This window comes from Oryctolagus cuniculus, chromosome 5, assembly GCF_964237555.1.
Source record: "Oryctolagus cuniculus chromosome 5, mOryCun1.1, whole genome shotgun sequence".
In the NCBI taxonomy this organism is placed as follows: domain Eukaryota; kingdom Metazoa; phylum Chordata; class Mammalia; order Lagomorpha; family Leporidae; genus Oryctolagus; species Oryctolagus cuniculus.
In genome coordinates, this window is record NC_091436.1 from 153,641,162 (window position 1) to 153,659,375 (window position 18,214).

Here is an 18,214-nt window from a genome sequence, read left to right on the forward strand (position 1 = left end):
AAAAAGCTCCTGGCTCCTGACTCCTGGCTTCGGATCAGAACAGCTCCAGCTATTGTGGTCATCTGGGGAGTGAACCAGCAGATTGAAGACCTCTCTCTGTCTCTCTCTCTCTCTCTCTCTCTCTCTCTTCCCCCCTCCCTCCCTACCCCTCTCTCTCCCTTTCCTTCCCTCTGTGTAACCCTGTCTTTCAAATAAATAAATAAATCTTTAAAAAAAATATTGAGGGGGCTGGCGTTGTGCCATAGTGGGCAAAGCCACCACCTATGATACCAGTGCTCATATGGGGCCAATTCAAGTCCTAGCTGCCCCACTTCTGATCCAGCACACTGCTAATGTGCCTGGGAAAAGAGAAGAAGATGGCCAAAGTGTTGGGGCCCCTGAATCCATGTGGGAGACCCAGAAGAACATCCTGTCTCCTGGCTCTGGCTTTGGCCTGGCCCGGCCCCAATCTTTGCAACCAATTGGGGGAATGAACCAGCACATGTTAGGTCTCTCTGTAACTCCAACTTTCAAATAAAAAAAAAAATTAAGGATCCCAAAAAGCTACAGTTCAATTGAGTTAATATCTGTTAATATTTATGGCATTTGGAATTGAAACTGAAAATTTTTTCTAGTTTTTTATATTAGAATAATAATAAAATTGTAGGTTAATAAAAATAGCATTTTTAATTTTAAGATTTATTTATTTTACTTGAAAGGTGGAGTTCCAGAGAGGGAGAGGAAGAGGCAGAGAGATCTTCCATCCTCTTGTTCACTCCTCAGTTGGCCATAATGGCTGGAGCTGGGCCATTCTGAAGCCAGGAGCCAGGAGCTTCTTCTGGGTCTCCCATGTGGGTACAGCGGCACAAGCACTTGGGCCATCTTCTGCTGCTTTCCCAGGCACATTAGCAGGGAGCTGAATTGGAAGTGGAATAGCCAGGACTCAAACCAACACCCATTTGGGATGCTGGTGCTTCAGGCAGAGGCTGAACCTGCTACACCACAGTGCTGGCCCCCAAAATAGCATGTTTTATGAAAACTAACTGCAGTTTCCAAAGCAAAGCTGATTTTATTGTTTAGTGTAGGAATATCATACTTCTTTCAAATCTAATGTCTGACTTCATAAAAGATGGTTGGATTCTGATTTCTGCCTCTGTATTTAATCTTTTTTGGGTATTATAAGACATATACCTGCTAGAAAACTATAGTGTAGACTAGTGAGAGAATGAGGGGAGGATAGATAGTGTGTTTGTCATTTTATTATTATTGAAATAGTGTTGGGGCCAGAGCTGTGGCATAGTAGCCTGAGCCTCCGCCTGTGGCGCTGGAATCCCATATGAGTGCTGGTTCATGTCCCAGCTGCTCCTCTCCTGATCTAGCTCCCTGCTGTGGCCTGGGAAAGCAGTGAAAGATGGCCCAAATGTTTGGGCTCCTGCATCCACGTGGGAGACCCAGAGGAAGCTCCTGGCTCATGACTTAGGATCGGCTCAGCTCCGGCCGTTGAGGCCCTCTGGGGAGTGAACCAGCAGATAGAAGACTTTCTCTCTCTCTCTCTCTTTCTCTCTCTCTCTGTCTCTGCCTCTCTCTGTAACTCTATCTCTCAAATAAATAAATAAAATCTTAAAAAAAAAAAAAAGGGAAGAAAGAGTGTTAGCCTCATGGGTCCCTTGAAACTATATCAAAAAAACACCCTCCCCCCAGGAATCTTCAGGCTGTATTTTCAGAATCAGAACATGGGATCTTGGAACTGAGTTAGGTAACTACAATGCTGCCTTCGATGGTATTATTTTTTGACTTCAAACAATTCAGACATCTCACTTCAACAATTTATTCTTTTCAAAAAGAAAGGAGGCCAAAATGGAGAGCAGAAGGGTGAACTTGATTCCTGGTAAGTCAAGCCATCTACATATCTGCATACAGAAACACAATTCCAGCTCTTCCAAAATTGGAAGAGAAAATAAAGACTATAGAGCCCCAGATACCCTTAGATCTGAAAGAGAATTGGGGTTCTGACTGGGAAAGAAAAATCAGGCCCAGCCGCTGGCAGCTAGGAGTTGGCCAAGCACTCACAGCTATGTGAGTGTTTCCTACTTTAACAATTTCACACCACACCAACCATTGAACAAGGCTGTTCTGTGACTATGATTGACAGATTTGGAAAAAAAAAAAAAAAGGCCACTCTATAATCATGTCAGAGCCCAGATGGGGGAGGAAAAAAGGAAGACAATACGAACCATAATATGATGGTGCCTCCCTCCCCCCAACTCCTGCTAAACAGAGAAACTCTTGCTTCTTTACCAAGCACAACTTCAGCCTACTCTGTTCCTCCCACTTCCTAATAAAAACTATTGAAATATTGATGGAAGACTTGTTCCCCCTTCCTGAAAGCATTCATCCAGAGCAAACCCCTTGCTTCCGTGAGTCTGACCCCAAGTTACACACCACGAGCCTAAATCCTAAAACGAATTCCTCCCACATCCAGTCACGGAGAAGTCCCCTGATGTGAGGGACCCTCTCCGGAGTGTGCAGACCAGGCACTGGAACCAATACTGGCAGATCCACCTGGACAGCCTGCGCTGGGCGTGGGCTGCTGGCTTCAGCGTGACCAAGGCAATCAGAGCCTCATGGCCAGCTGCCCAGTGCTCACTTCCCCCAAGACTTAGCTTCCCAGATACAGCAAAACTCTTAGCAACTGAAGCCAAAAGGAACTTCCCTCAGGTTTCCAAGAACCAAAAACGAAACAAAGAGCATGTTCAGGATTTATCTGATAATGTGTCAGTAAGCACATATTCACAGAAAGGAACAGGTGCTTCACTGTATGTTCCACGCACAATGCCATCTTTCTTCCCCCATCTTTAATGCAAATAATAATTGGTTAAGTTTTGTTCATTTTCTAAAGAAACCCATAAAGGGGCTTGGAAAATTCTGTTTTAGCCCCCACTGGGGCACAAACAATGAACCTTTTAGAAACCCCTGTTTCTACAGATGGAAAGAGCACACGGTGCGCTTGTCCAGTGGCTTTGCGTCTCTGGGGTTCTGAGCTCCTGCCACCCGAGAGCCCAAAGCCTCAGGTTACAGGAAAATGAAAAATGCCAACAGCATTTTAATGACGAGGATGGAGAGAAGGGCGATTGTCTCAACGTTTTCCTCGGGAGTTGAGCTGGGTGCGAGCTGACCCATTTGTCCTTTCCCAAGTCACTTTGGAGGTCTCCTAATGATGCGTGGTAATCAGGGAGTGAGTCTGGGCAGCAGGGGGCAAGTAGACAAGGAACAAGGGTCTGGGGCCAGGAGTAAGAGACTGAGAACAGGCTGGAAGGAGACTGTCAGAGGATACCTGGCGATTTCTATCATAGCATTCCATATTTTTGGAGAACAGAGTTGCTTTCTAAATCTCTGATTTGTCAGCTCTTCAGTCTCTTCCTTCCCTACACCCATCCTGTGCCTCTGAAAGGTCACCCCCAGGCAGTTTCCCAATGCACTGATGGCTTCCCGAGGCAATAGCTTGGGTTCTAAATAGTTTTGCTTTTCTTACCAAGCCCTTCTGCTTTTCAGTTGGCTCCCTCGGGTGCAAGTAAAAGCCTCTCTTACCGCCAATGTCCTTTGGGAACACAAAGCCTGGGCCAGAAGTCTAACTGAAGAAGACCAGTGACAGAAGTGAGATGAAGTAGAGGAAACATTGTAAGTGGCATTTTGAGAAAGTTAAGTCTAACCGGGAGCTAAAATCAGGGCAGACAAGCCAAGAACCAACTGGTTTGATTTAAGCTGCGAAATCTATTTCAGTCTGCTGGCTGAGAAAAGATGAGAGTATGCAATGAAAGAATGCAGTTTAGGAGAGGAAGATAAGCTCAGAAGTAGAATTTGACAATAAACACATCTGCTTCACAGCCAGGCCCAGCTCAGATGTGCCAGGAAGCTAGCTGTGTCCAGGATCAACCTGCTTTCTGGAGAGTTCTGAGTACTTGGAGAAGGCAAAAGCTATCCAGAGTCATATGGGAACAAATCTCACATAGAATGAAGTGAAATGCTTTAATTTTACTTTAAATTCATAGATAAGACCTAGGACTTCCAAGGTGTGTCTCACCTGGGTTGGGCTGTGCTGGGAGGGAAGGGGATTCATTCTCTGGATGCCTGGGGCATCACAGGAAGATGTTATAAGAGAGCAAAGGAGAAGCACTGGAAGTGAGGCTGCCTCTCATTGCTTCTGGAAGAGGCTGCAGAAGGAAGAGCCCTTCGATGAGTGTTTGAAGGCAACACAGGAGTTTGTCATGCAGGAAATAGGATGTTCTGAGCGGGTGAAGACAAGTAGCACAACCTAGAGGTTCTGGGTTGAAGGAACCGCACGCATTACATAAATTCTTCCTAGTAGGTGGGTAGGTGAGGGTAGAATGGGGCAGGTAGGGAAGTAGAGCGGAGAGAAAGGTGAGAGAAGGGAGTAGGTGTCTACTAGAGCATGCTCCTCACCAAATCAAACCAGACCAACAGCACTTTCTTAACCCAATTAAGGTGCTTGAACTTGGTGCTGAGCTCACTAGGGACACGCGGTGGAATTTTTAAGCAAAAAGGCAACATGATCACATTTGTATTGGGGGAAAAATCATTCTTCTGGCAGTCGGATGGGTCAAATGGAGCAAACGTCTTTTGTCTTAATCACAATCCCAATTACACAGCAAATAAAAAGGCTAGGAGGGATTTTTTTTTTTTCACAAATAGAATAAAGTATGGACATCTTTGATGTCTAAAAAGCTCATATAGACAGGTAAGAAACAGCACCAACACCAGTCTTGAAAACAATGGGAAACTGACCTCAGAAGCTCTTTCTAGAAAGTACTGAATAGCTAATTAACACATGAAAAATGACCAAATAAAGCCATAATAAAATAGTTATTTGATCATTTCACCACTCCCAATAGAAACAATGTGACTTGGGCAGCTGAGAAGGAAGTGACACACTCCAGGAAGGGACTCTGCCAGGGGCTCATACCCTTTGATTCCCAGGCTCACTTCTGGAATTTTATCAGACAGTTTATCAGAAAGTCATCCAAGGTGTGAAGAAAGACTTATATAAAATGCACATTATTTATTCCACAGCAAAGTGAGGTCAGGACAGCCCACAATAACCTATTATGTATGGATGAGCAAATAAGAGAGGACCTGTGTGCACTTACTCCTCATGTAGGATCTCTGTCCTTAACGTGCTGTACACTGAGGCTTAATGCTATAACGAGTACTCAAACAGTATATTTCACTTTGTGTTTCTATGGGGGTGCAAACGATTGAAATCTTTACTTAATGTACACTAAACTGATCTTCTGTAAAAAAAAAAAAAAAAAAAAAAAATTATCAATTCCCAACTTGACTCTCACTGGGATTAAACGTGACAATAGGTCTGATCTGATTTCATCATCATTTAAAAAAAATCATCTATTATTTTTCACTTAATGTTTCTGTGTGGGAGCAAACTGTTGAAATACTTACTTAAGGTATGCTAGGCTGATCTTCTGTATATTAAGATAATCGAAAATGAATCTTGACGTGAATGGAGGGGGAGAGGGAGTGGGAAGGGGGGGGGTTGTGGGTGGGAGGGACGGTATGGGGGGGGAAGCCATTGTAACACATGAGTCGTACTTTGGAAATTTATATTCATTAAATAAAAGATAAAAAAAAAAAAAATAAAAATAAAAAAAAAAAAAAAAAAAAGAGAGGACCTGGAAGGCTCCGAACATAAAGAAATGATGAGATGGACAGGTCAATTACTCTGATTTGGTCAGTGTATGCTGTCTATATGTGTTGAAATACCACACTATCCCCATAAATATGTATACTGGTCATCTGTTTATCCAATTTTTTTAAATTAAGAATTACATTGTTCATAACAGAAATGAAACTCAAAATGTCCTACAATACTGGCAATCATGTGACTATTAATTTTTTGAATTATGCAAAACCCCATATTGATTGTTTTTATGATGTACATAAGCACAAAATAAATCTAGAAGGAAATACGCTGAATTGGGAATTGAGACTATCACTAACTGGTGGATAAAAGGTGATTTCCACTTTATGAAACTATTAAAATATTTTCCCATAACTATAAGAGGTTTGGTCCAAAATAAGGAATAGCAGGCCTCATGAGCTGCTTTGAGGGAGATGGCTTTTGGGCTATAACTGGACCTCACCTCCTGAGCTGACCCATTCACTGGCAACCTTCAAGGATAGCCCCCAGGGCAGTTGTGCCAAAGAACTACAGCTTCAGGGGGTACTTGACAAAGAAGAGGCTGCCTAGGTCCCTCCCTACCCTTTCATTTTTCAACTCACAGAAATAATAACAGGTTGGGGTTAGCACTGCGGCACAGTAGATTAAGCCTCTGCCTGTGGCACTGGCATTCCATATGAGCCATGGTTCGAGTTCTGGCTGCTCCACCTCCAATCCAGCTCCCTGCTAATGTGTCTGGGAAAGCAATGGAAGATGAAGATGTCCCAAGTGCTTGGACCACTGTACCCATGTGGGAGACGCAGAAGAAGCTCCTGGCTCCTGACTGGCCCAGCCCCAGCTGTTGCAGCAATTTGGGGAGTGAACCAGCTGATGGAAGACTTTTCTCTCCGTCTCTCTCTGTAACTCTGCCTCTCAAATAAATAAATAAATCTTTAAAAAGAAAAAAGAGAAATAATAACAGATTAACAATTTACCTTCTTCTGAGTCCCTATTATGTGCTAAGCCCCTTTCCTGCTTAATCTCATTTAATATTCCCAACACATCTTTAAGGACAGTATTATAAATATTATTCCATTTTAAAGATTAAAAAAGAAATGGGGTTGGCACTGTGGCATAGCGGGTTAAACCACTGCCAGCACTGGCATCCTCTATGGACACTGGTTCAAGTCCCAGATGCTCCACTTCAAGTACAGCTCCCTGCTAATGCACCTGGGAAAGCAGCAGAAGATGGCCCAAGTGCTTGGGCCCCTGTACCCACATGGGTACAGGAAGAAGCTCCTGGCTTTGGTCTGGCCCAGCAGTACCCTTTAGGGTCATTTGAGAAGTGAACCAGAGGATGGAAATCTCTCTGTCTCTCTGTGTAACTCTGCCTTTCAAATAAAAATAAGTAAATCTTAAAAAAAAAAAAAAAAAGAAGAAGAACTGAGGCTTGGAGAGATGAATTAACTGCCTGCAGGCCTCACAGCTCATTTGAGAATTTCTGTCAATCCCCACCGCAGCCCACCCCCTTTTCCTCTCAATCCTTTTTATTTAGTCCAGCTTCCTGATCCATTCCCATCTCTCTGGAAAATGTTTCTTCTTCTTCTTCTTCTTTTTTTTTTTTTTTCCAAAGCAGATGCACCGGGCCACCTTGGGGCAGGCCTTCCTGAAAGCACGTCCCCTTCCTTCTCCTGCCAGCTTTTAACTTTTGCCCAGAGGCCCTAAGCAGTTTCGCACTTGGAAGCTGTGGTTCCTGGAGCCTTTTCCTCCAAGATCATCCAGGTCAGTGAGTGCCCCTGGGAGGGTGGGCAGCCAGCAGAGCACAGTTCTAGCCCCCAGCTCCTTCCTCCTGAGCCCTAGGCCCCCTTATTGTTCTTCAGCCACCCCTCCCCATCTCCTCCCATCTTTCTCGCTTTTCATTTCCTCAGTCCTCATTTTTGTCTCCATGCCTTCATCTTTATTATCCTTGCTAAAGGCAAATGCCAAATTATTGTATTTGGAAGGAAGCTTTTTAGCATAGTGAATTCCAAGATTTGTTCATTTAAATGCAACCCACTAATGGGTACAACGCCCCTCTTCTCTGACTTCTCCTTTGGGTTTTCAGGGTCTGGTTCATTGTCTTATACCTGCCAGTCTAAATGTAGGGAGGTGCTCAGGTGTTGACGACAGTAAGATGGAAATCCCCACCTGGGAGAAGGTAAAGAGCTGCAGATGCAAATGGCCAGAGCCCTCCAGGTTGGAAGGAACTGTAGGGAGATGCAGGCAGAGCAGGCGGTCTGCAGAACCCCCAGTTACCGCCTGTGCATGCCTGTCCTAGGCTGAAGCTCCTCAGGGACTCACTCCTGTGTGTTGCTGTCCCAGGAAGGAGGGAGATGGCCGTTTCCCCAAGCGCCCTCCCCAAGTGTCTGCTCACCCTCATCCTCCTGCAGCTGCCCACCCTGGATTCAGGTAAGTCTCCCCCATAAGGGATCCTGCCCAGTTCTCCCTAGTGACTCCCTCCGGAATCCACATGGTGTCTCCCCAGGCTGTCAAAGGAGTGGGAGACAGGATGGGAACCCGGCCTGTGTCAGCCTCCAGCTCTCACCCGCACGTCCTGACTGCACGGGTTCTGTTGTTGTTTGCTTTCATTGTTTTGGGCAGCCCCCTTTGAAGTTCTCGGACCCCCGGAGCCCATCCTAGCCGTCGTGGGAGGAGACGCTGAGCTGCCCTGTCACCTGCCAGTGAACGCGAGCGCCCAGAGCACGGAGCTGCGGTGGTTCCGACACACCTTCTCGCCGGCCGTGCTGGTGCTCCTGGCGGGGCGCGAGCAGGAGGATGAACAGATGCCCGAGTACCGCGGGAGGGCCTCCCTGGTGCCAGCGGTGCTCGCCGGCGGGCGCGCAGCCTTGCGGATCCGTGCCGTCAGGGCCTCCGACGACGGCGAGTACAGGTGCATCTTCAGGAAGGACAGCAGCTACCAGGAGGCCGCCGTGAGCCTTAAGGTGGCCGGTAAGTGGACAGAGGGCTTCGGCCTTCCCCGGGACCCAGGCTGTGAGTATATCCCTGTGGCTTCGTCACTTTTAGAACTACCGGATCCATTCCCCAATCCCTTTTGGGTCGGAGAGGTTGGCAGACCTTCCTTAGAGCAGCGGGCAGGGGGTGAGGGCGCCGCACAGGCCTTTGCTGTAAGGGTTTCCTGCAGTGATCTCCCCATCTCCCCCACTACTAGCCTGGGAAAACAGTTACGTAATCCTAAGCTGTGGCTGTGCGATGTTCTTTCACCACAGTACACCTTGTCTGCTCGATCAGGTCCTAGAGACGAATAGTTAGGATGTGTCCGTTTTCCACCAGCACAAAAGGCTGCAGCAAGCATGCAACGAACTGAAGCTCCTTTAGGGTTCAGTCTCTAAGGGCTGATTTCCTAAGATCATGGAGCTAATATTCTCGATCTGCCCAGAAAAGATTTTTTTTAATTACTTTTTTTGCTTCAAGCCAAAATTCAGATTGAAATGATAAAGAAAATGGTTAGCGTTCAGGAAGAAAAATGGGCACTGAGCCCTGCCGTTCCCACTCAAGATCAAGCAGATCTCCTCTGGCTGCCTTTCCTACTGTAAGACTGGGAAAGCATTATCCAGCAAGGTTTAGTAATTAGGTTAAAAAATGGTAAGAGCAGTATATGAGAAACCACGTTGTCACTGGAAAAGCACTGTATACTTACACTATTTCTATGACTTAGACCAATCTCAAATGCATAATATACAAGTGTATTCCTTATATATATTCAAATAAAGACAGTTTGAAAAACACTTGCCAATGCTTTGAGCAGTTATACACATGGGATAAAATAATATTGGGCCATTGTAAATGGAGATGAAATGAGTGTCATCTCTCCTACACAGTCTAGACATTGTGTGGGGAAAAAAAAAAACACTTGCATGATATTTGGGGTCCCCACTTCATAACAAAGTGCCCCCTGTGCAGCATCATATAGAACTCATATTTCATTTCTATGAAAGATACCTTAAAGGTATAAAAACCTAGAGATTTGATAGCATAAAACTGTTGTTGCCTTTTGTAAGTAACAGATGCCTTTTATAAATGGCAGACACCTTTGAGATCTGATGAAAGTGGCAGCCCTTTTTATGAAAAGAATATTCATTCTCACATATGCAAACCTAGAATATGGATTTGAACCATGGCTGTAGACATGTTTAAGAACTCTGATGCTCGGTGTTTTTCTGAGGTTGAACAGACTGGAAAGGCAGCACTATGTTGCTCTGTGTTAGGGCATGATGATATAAAGGAAGGTGAGGTTGAAAACATTAAGAAAATTTCTGAATCAGCATCACAGTTAAAGGGAACTTAAATTGTGGACTGCAGTCTCAGGGGAAACACCTCCACCTCCCCATCTCCTCAGTGATACTCCTTCTCTGTTCATCTTCGAATACCCAGCGCTAGTTCTCCTTCTCCAAAGCCTTTTCATAATAACTCCCAACAACTGAGCTCTCTCCCAGTTCTGGAGCCCCAGCCTCGACTACTAACCTGCCTGTAAGCCATTGGTCTTCCTGTTCCAGCTGGCTAAACAGTCATCCCCATGCCTGCCTATCACATTTCTGCCTAAATTTCAAAGGTTGCATCCCAGGAAGGTATGCCTCTCTGCTAAGGTAGATGAAATTCCTTGTACTGATGCCTCATTTCCTTGAGTGACAAATTATGGACTTGAGTCCCTCCCACTCCTAGTCTACTTGACCCCTCTCTCAAACTCTGTAGCCCTATGGTTTTAAGACTCCCAGAAGGGCATCCACTAAAATATTAAGGCCAGCTTCTCTCCCTACAGCGCTGGGCTCTGATCCCCACATCCACATGGAAGTTCAAGAGAACGGGGAGATCCGACTGGAGTGCACCTCAGTAGGATGGTACCCAGAGCCGCGGGTGCAGTGGAGAACTTCCCGGGGAGAGAAGCTTGCATCCACGTCCGAGTCCAGGAGTGCTGATGAAGAAGGCCTGTTCACTGTGGCTACTTCAGTGGTCATCAGAGACACCTCCCTGGGGAACATGTCTTGCTGCATCCAGAACCCCCTGCTTGGCCAGGAGAAGGAAGCAGGGGTTTCGATACCAGGTCAGCAGGACCACTTCTGGTTCCTGTGCTCACAGTACTCACAGCTACACTACCTGGGACAGCTGTCCAGAGAAGACCTCATGGCAGGGCTGTCTACTTTTCCCTTCTCATCTTTTTGCTACAGACTTGAGGGAATCCTACCAACTTCTCCAGAAAAGTAGATTCTGAAGGCATAAACTCTACCTGGATCTCATAGAAAGTTCAGTTTTCCATTTTATTTTATTTTATTTTTTTTAAGATTTATTATATTTATTTGAAAGGAAGAGTAGGAGAGAGAGAGAAGGAGAGACAGAAAGATCTTCTATCTGCTGGTTCACTCCACAGATGGCTACAATGGCCAGTGCTGGGCCAGGCCATAATTCAGGAGCCCGGGGATTCTTTCGGGTGTCCCACGTGAATGCAGAGTCCCAATCACTTGGGCTATCCTCTGTTGCTTCCGCAGATGCATTAGCAGGGAGCTGGATCAGATGTAGAGCATTTGGGACTCAACCCAGAACCCATATGGGATAACAGCACAGCAGGTGGTGGATTAACCTGCTACACCACAACACCAGACCATAGGTTTTCCATTTTAGGAGAATCAAAGATAGAGAAGCTTCACCCCTTGGGATATTCCTGGCCCAGAATCTTCTCTCCTTAAATAAACAAGAAGACAAAGTTCTTTATTTTAGTTTCACTACCTTCACTTCTATCCCCTTCCAATCCTCATCCCATGCTAGAGTACAGTCTAGCTTCCCAGGGTCCTCAAGAACACAAATCCTCTCATTATTTCCCAGAAGCTACCTATGGTTCAGGCAGGAACCTTTCCTGATTATTTTGTCAATGAATCCCATTCTGTTGCACACAGAAGTGACATTTCCTGTTCCTTATTTGCCCCCTGTATCCTTTTAGCTCCCATTTTGCATTGATAAGGACAGATTTCTGTAGTGACATGAATCGGCCCATTATTGCCTTTGGTTCACAAGGGGACAGTCCCCCAAAGGGACTCTCCATTCCTCTTTCTCTGTCCACTCCTGCTCAAATTTTTCTGCTTACAGTGACACTGAGAGATGGCATGGGTAGACTTGCTCAGACTTTCTCAACAATGTTCCTCTTGGGCATTCTGTTCTAGCTCCCTTCTTCCCAAGACTGCCTCCCTGGATTGTGGCTGTTGCTGTCATTCTGATACTCCTAGGACTTCTCACCATTGGGTCCATATTTTTCATCTGGAGACTATACAAGGAAAGAGCCAAAGAGAGGAAGCATGCATTCAGCTCTAAAGGTAAGTCACAGAATCCACAAGGCTACCTCTCAGGAGTGCTTCAGAGGACAAGTGGGTCCTGGTCTTCCAGAATGGCTTCTGACAGGAAGATATTTGACTGCAGAGCTCTGCAAGTCGGGCGGGATTATAAGGCCTCTGAAATCACAGATGGCCAACATGAAGAACAGAGGCTTGGGCAGAGTCAAAACCAGTTCTGATTGAGAAATTAGACCTGAGGCCTACTTACAACCCACCCCCAGGCCCAACCCCTCACCTCAAACTCCATTTCCGAGTAAGGATCTTACTATTAAGGATCTGATCCCAAGCCAGTAAGAACTTTCTGCATATTTCCTAGAATATAGAACAAAACAATCCTTGTTTTTGATTTCTTGATAATGTTTCAGTAATGAGGTGACCATGAAGTAAACAGTGTCGCCTTTGTTGTGTCTTCCACACCAGTTCTGTCCATTGAGTTATTTCTGTTTGTTTTCCAGAGAAACTCCTGGAGGAACTCAGTAAGTTCAGTCTTGTTGTTATCTCATGCACAGGGTTTTCTCTGTCTTATTAGGTAATCTGTCAGTGACAACCTCTCTTTTTCATTGCAGAATGGAAAAAGGCCACCTTGCATGCAGGTCAGTGGCTCATGGCCCAGGAATTCCGTCTACAACATTGAATATGAAAATGCCAGCACACTCTAGTTGAGAAGAGAAAGGGGAGAGGCAGTGCACAGGGCCTCGACACTCTCCTGGAGACACAGAGAGGCCCCTTGCTGATGGCCCAGGGACAAACACCCTCTGACAGAGTCCCATTAGGGACAGTCAGCCCTTACATCACATGTAGCTACCCAGGAGGGAGGGGCCCATGGGGATGGAGACCCCTGAGCAGCCCAGCTCCCACCTCTTCACCCATGGTCAGCCCTGCTCTCCCTCGTTTTCTCTCTCTCTCTCCAGTTGATGTGACTCTGGACCCGGACACAGCCCACCCGCACCTCTTCCTATATGAAGATTCAAAATCTGTTCGCCTGGAAGATTCCCGTCAGAAACTACCTGAGAAACCAGAGAGATTTGACTCCTGGCCCTGCGTGCTGGGCCGTGAGACCTTGACCTTGGGCAGGCATTACTGGGAGGTGGAGGTGGGAGACAGGACTGACTGGGCCATTGGTGTGTGCAGGGAGAATGTGGTCAAGAAAGGATTCGACCCCCTGACTCCTGAGAATGGCTTCTGGGCTGTGGAGCTCTATGGAAATGGCTACTGGGCCCTCACCCCGCTGCGGACTCCTCTCCCCTTGGCAGGACCCCCCCGCAGGGTTGGGATTTTCCTGGACTGTGACGCAGGAGACGTCTCCTTCTACAACATGACCGATGGATCCCATATCTATTCTTTCTCCAACATCTCTTTCTCGGGCCCTCTCCGGCCCTTCTTTTGCCTGTGGTCCTGCGGGAAGAAGCCTCTGACCATCTGCCCAACTGCTGGCGGGCCTGAGGGGGTCACAGTAGCTGCTGATGCTCAGGGCCTCTCTAAGGACATCCCATTGTCCCCTGTGGGGGAGTATGCTGCCTCTGGGGACACAGACACTCTCCATTCTAAATTAATCCCTACCCAACCAGGCCAAGGGACACCTTAAGGAATGTCCCAGTGCAGCTCTCTTCGCTCTAACCTTCTCCTCCATCACCCTGGGGCTTCAGCTGCCAGTGCCAGCCAGCCTTCGTGCCTCCTGTTGGGCAGCAATTAACTTGTCTTGGGAAGGTTACGCTGCTGCTGCTACAGAGTGGGGAGAAGGACCTTCCTAACCTGTTTCCATACCGATTTTCGAGAGATGGAGGGGTGACTCTTACGCTGCTCTTAGTATTTTCTTACCCCATAAAATTAGAAACTGCAGGGGAGGGCTTGAGGCAAACGCAAAGGATAGCTCTGGGATCAAAATGGGCCCAGGCTGGCATGGAGTTGTGGCAGAAGTGTCTTGGTATCCAGAACAGGGGCATGTGGAGGAATGGGTTTTAGGCAAATCCACAGGGTACCGGGAAGGATGATTTCAGGCTGAAATTCCTTATGGGAGTTTGGAGGGGACATCACGATGGAGTAAAGTGACATGAACCCCTTGGCCTGCCCCTAGGGTTTTTAGGCCTATATCTCAAATTTTCTAAGACATGTCCTAGAAGACAGAGGAAGCTGGTCCTACTTCTATGGGAGCTGAGCCAGGGAGTAGAAGAGCTTCACGGGGTTGCACAGAAAGTGTGACAGAGGAGATAATTCTGGACAAAAGGCAAAGCGATCTACACAGCCTTGCCTTGGGCTTGTCCCTCTCTCTGTACCCTGTGCCCCAGCTTTCCCTGCCTTGCCTGTGGGTCAGTCTAACCTCGCTTTGTTGACTCCACGAGTTCCACTTCACGTCAAAGATATGTCCAGGAACCATCCTCCATGATAGCAACACTTCATCAGCCACAGTCTCAGCCTCAGCCCCTCAGCCCTCACCCCCTCGTAGAAACCCTCCCCCACCTTCAGGCACCTTCCAGGGCCATGCGTTCCCACACTGTGCAGCTGCCCCCCCAGCTCTGCGTCACTGCTCAGCCCCTACATTGATTACCTCGGTTTGGATTTGCCCCGGAGCGTTTTCCTGCCAATGAGCGGCTTATTTTCCCAATGGACTGCAAGTTTACCCTGGGTCACTCCTTCCATTTTCACTGTATTTTTCCACCTTCCAGGATCGCTGTTGCCACAGTCTTTACCTAATAAATGAGTCTGTCTACATGCTGAAAGCAGCCTCTGAACCTTCCTTTCTTGACGGAAACTGAGGGAAGAATCCACATGCGGATGCGGCTGGCCAAGATAGTGCCATTCTGCATGACCCCAGGCCATCTCCAGCCTGACGGCTGTGGGCTCCCCAAGGCAGGGAAACATGGAATCAAACTACTTCTGAAAAGGCCACAGTACTGTGGTAGGCGAGGCCTCTGACTGCGGCGCCAGCATCCCATATGGGTGCCGTCTGATAAGCAGAGGCAAGCATGTGGCCACAGAGCTGGCAGTTGGCAGCACAAAATGAAGTCAGTTATTATTGTTTTAATGGCGTGTGCATGTTTGCCTCTGTTATCAGACCAAATATATCTTTATTTTCCTTTTCATATTCTGATAAAAAAATATATTGATCCAGTGACTGACTAAAGTGTCTGTTCAAACAGCTAAATAATGCTTGTCTGTGAAATCCAGAAACGTCTTGAGAAAAGCCAGCTGCACTTGCAAACTCATCTAGCCCTCCCTGATCGGCAGGACCAAAGGTTCGAATCTGTTTACCAAAATGCAAAGAGATACAAATAACCAAGGGTATGATAAGCACGGGCTTCAGGCTGAGTGGGCTTCACCCTGATTAATGAAACACTGAAATTTCTTAACTTAAGGTAATACTTCGCATCTTTCAGATCTCAGTCAAATACTGTTTCATAGCACATCATATCCTGCTATGTCTTCCCCGGGATAAAGTCAAGCCAGCTCGCGAGTTTCCCAAGGAACTGGAAGGAGGTCTGAGAGACACCAGCTTCCCACCTTCCCTTTGTAGTGTTCACGGAAACCCCAGACCATCATCACTAAGCAGGACAGTGGTTTCTAAGATGTCAACCTGCTACTGTCCTCATCTGCCAAGAGATAAACTTTCTCTTTCCTTTACTCTCCAACATTGTCCTCCTCATTCTGATTAGGCACTGGGGACAGTAACAAGGTGACTCAGCCCAGACACTCAGATTGAAAGGGAAACGCGGGCACAGCAGCAGCCCCTCCATGCTGGCCCTCAGTACCTCTCAGACCCTGCCTTCTCTGTCTACCTCTGACCTCACTAAGACTTCCCAGCTGCACCAGCCCCTGAGAGCCCACTCCCCACTCCCTAGCTATTTATTCCCGTTCCACAGCTCATTTCAAATTGGAAGGTACTTATTTTCCTGAAAACACATGACATTTTATTCTAAGAATTAAAATCTCATCCAACAAATATGACCAAATCCAACACCTGATTTGGGGTTTAACTGCAGTTTGAAATCCTTTGAGGTGCAGACATGGTTGCTATAACAGACATAAGAAATTTAAGCAGGCCACATGAATTAATGGGAGATACAGTGATAAACACATAGAAAGTTAAAGTTGAACGAGTCTCCATTTGATCCTCTTTGTGAGACTGGAGTCCCTATTTTTAATCCCACGTAACAGAGAGTGGTAGATTTCACCCAGATCTGCTCTTGCCTACTCCCAAATTTTAGCCGGACGCATAGCCGCCCAGAATGAAGATGACATTTTCCACTTGTATCTAGCGCACCCACGGACAGTGTTCTGGCAAGCAGAAAGTGAAAGCAATGATCTGTGCAGCTTTTGGCTTGTGTTTTTTCAAGATAGACACCTGACCCTTCCATGCTCGAACCAGGCATGAACAGAGGGTTCATCTCAGAGCAGGAGATACAGGTAACCAACCGCCCAAGACTGAGACAAGCAGAGCCTGGATCCTGGGGACTTCACCTGGCACAACCGCTTGCTGGCTTGAGTCTTCCTTTCTACAAAGATAAATTTCAGGGGCCAACATTGTGGCAAAACGTGCTTAAACTGCTGTGACCGATGCTGGCATCCCAAATGGGTGCCAGTTCAAGTCCTGGCAGCTCCATTCTGATGTAGTTCCCTGCTGGCAACATGGGAAAGCAGCAGAGGATGGCCCAAGTAGTGCTTGGACCCCTGCACCCATGTGGGAGACCCAGATGGATTCTGCCTGGCCATCGTGGCCATTTGGGGAGTGAATCAGCAGATGGAAGATCTCTCTATATATATATATAACTCTGCTTTTCATAAAAACAATAAATTTTAAAACAGAGAAAGCTAATTTTCTTTGTTGTTCATGCCACAGTGATCTTGAAACCTTCTTACACTAACTGAAGCCACCTCGTCCTAACTGGTACATCCCTCACATGATGCTTACTGGTGCCTTAGCAAGAGACTGAGAATTCCCAGGCTAGATCATTCGAATGAAATCTGTTTAAACTGGCATTTCCGATCTGGTGAACTTCCTTTGGCCTTACTGCCAAGTTTTCCAGTTTCATAAATGCACCGGATATGGTGCCAACAGCCTTCCAAGATGTTACCCCTGCCTCTTTCAAGAGATCTATGCGGTCTCACACCCTGTGTTCTTCCACACCCTACCCCCTGCATTCTTTTCGAAAGCCAGGCGCCCCCACCTCCCTTCCCGACCCCTAGCCCACCTAGGATATAAAAAGCCCAGCCCACTAAGGTATGGGCCCTGTGTGTCGCACCATCTCAGCCGGTCTGTGTGTGCGCTGACAGCTTGCCACCCACCTCTGTGAATTTATTTTCTGCAAATAAATCAGATTTGGCTGCGAGTTCGTATCCTGTCTCCTCTCCGATCTGTACCCCTTTTCCTTACTGTGTGGTGAGAATATTTAAAAACGTTCTGTCCGTTCTGAAGTGTAGAATAACATTGCCATTAAGTAAGATCACAGCTTTGTAAGCAGCGAAACTTCTGATTCAACAGGTCAGGGCCGGGCTGAACATCTGCATCTAACTGGTTCCCTGGAGACAGAAATGCGAAGCTTAACTTAAGGAATTCAGCGTTGTATCTCATCAGCCAAACTCACGTGAGACTGGCGGCTGCGGGACAGCGGCTGCCTAGGCCCACGACTCGGCGCCCTCGCCTCGGCCGCGCTTCCACGCCGCCATTCCGGCGCCCCACTTCCGGTCGGCGCCGCCGCCGCTTGCGGGGGTCCCGCGGGGGCCGCGACCCCGGAGAAGCCTGGCGGTCGGGGAGCTACAGAAACTACTCAGCGGTTTTGTTTTCTGTTTGGTTTTCAAAAGTTTTTTAATCACCGCAACCCCCACACCCAAAAAGTGCACAGACTCAGGCCAGGAAGCAGACGAGCCGTCCCTGGGCCCCCGCTCGCAGGGATGAGTACGCCGGACGCGCCTGAGGGGAGCCGCGGGGAGAAGCCGTTGAAAAGCGTTAAGAGACAGACTGAAGTAACTTTTGAGCGGCGCTGGTTGCCAGCGGGTCAGGATGGCCGAGCGGTCTAAGGCGCTGCGTTCAGGTCGCAGTCTCCCCTGGAGGCGTGGGTTCGAATCCCACTCCTGACAGTAGCTATGTCTTTTTCACGCTAAGTTTTTTTCCAGTTCGCTACAGTAGCCAAATTTTTAAAAACTACGAAACAAAAAATCATTTTACCTATAG

The 18,214-nt window shown here is 47.2% G+C and overlaps 1 protein-coding gene, 1 long non-coding RNA gene and 1 other non-coding gene across 4 annotated transcripts; 2 read left to right on the forward strand and 1 right to left on the reverse strand.

The window, feature by feature from the left end:
* Nucleotides 1–2,163: 2,163 nt before the first annotated feature.
* Nucleotides 2,164–17,931, reverse strand: LOC127493085 (uncharacterized). 2 transcript variants are annotated; one of them, XR_007923053.2, is made up of 5 exons: nucleotides 17,628–17,931; nucleotides 12,284–12,360; nucleotides 12,057–12,165; nucleotides 5,685–11,404; nucleotides 2,164–5,130 (listed from the first exon to the last, which is right to left on the reverse strand). It is a non-coding gene; the product is annotated as an uncharacterized lncRNA (long non-coding RNA). The 2 variants fall into 2 exon arrangements; XR_011389045.1 differs by having other exon boundaries at nucleotides 5,685–12,165.
* On the forward strand, nucleotides 8,020–14,768 carry LOC103349691 (butyrophilin subfamily 1 member A1). Its single transcript, XM_008262444.4, has 7 exons — nucleotides 8,020–8,119; nucleotides 8,312–8,659; nucleotides 10,488–10,769; nucleotides 11,881–12,030; nucleotides 12,504–12,524; nucleotides 12,615–12,641; nucleotides 12,960–14,768. The coding sequence occupies exons 1-7, from the start codon at nucleotides 8,044–8,046 to the stop codon at nucleotides 13,631–13,633; spliced, it is 1,578 nt and encodes a 525-aa protein (XP_008260666.2). The 5' UTR covers nucleotides 8,020–8,043; the 3' UTR covers nucleotides 13,634–14,768.
* On the forward strand, nucleotides 9,457–9,560 carry LOC127493353 (small nucleolar RNA SNORA20). Its single transcript, XR_007923410.2, has one exon. It is a non-coding gene; the product is annotated as a small nucleolar RNA SNORA20 (small nucleolar RNA).
* Nucleotides 17,932–18,214: the final 283 nt, after the last annotated feature.

Excerpts from the sequence above, each read along its gene's own strand:
- LOC103349691 (XM_008262444.4), top strand. The coding sequence starts at position 8,044 with ATGGCCGTTTCCCCAAGCGCCCTCCCCAAGTGTCTGCTCACCCTCATC. Across the intron at positions 8,660-10,487 it reads CGTGAGCCTTAAGGTGGCCG|CGCTGGGCTCTGATCCCCAC; the intron begins GTAAGTGGACAG and ends CTCTCCCTACAG. Across the intron at positions 12,525-12,614 it reads GAAACTCCTGGAGGAACTCA|AATGGAAAAAGGCCACCTTG; the intron begins GTAAGTTCAGTC and ends TTTTCATTGCAG.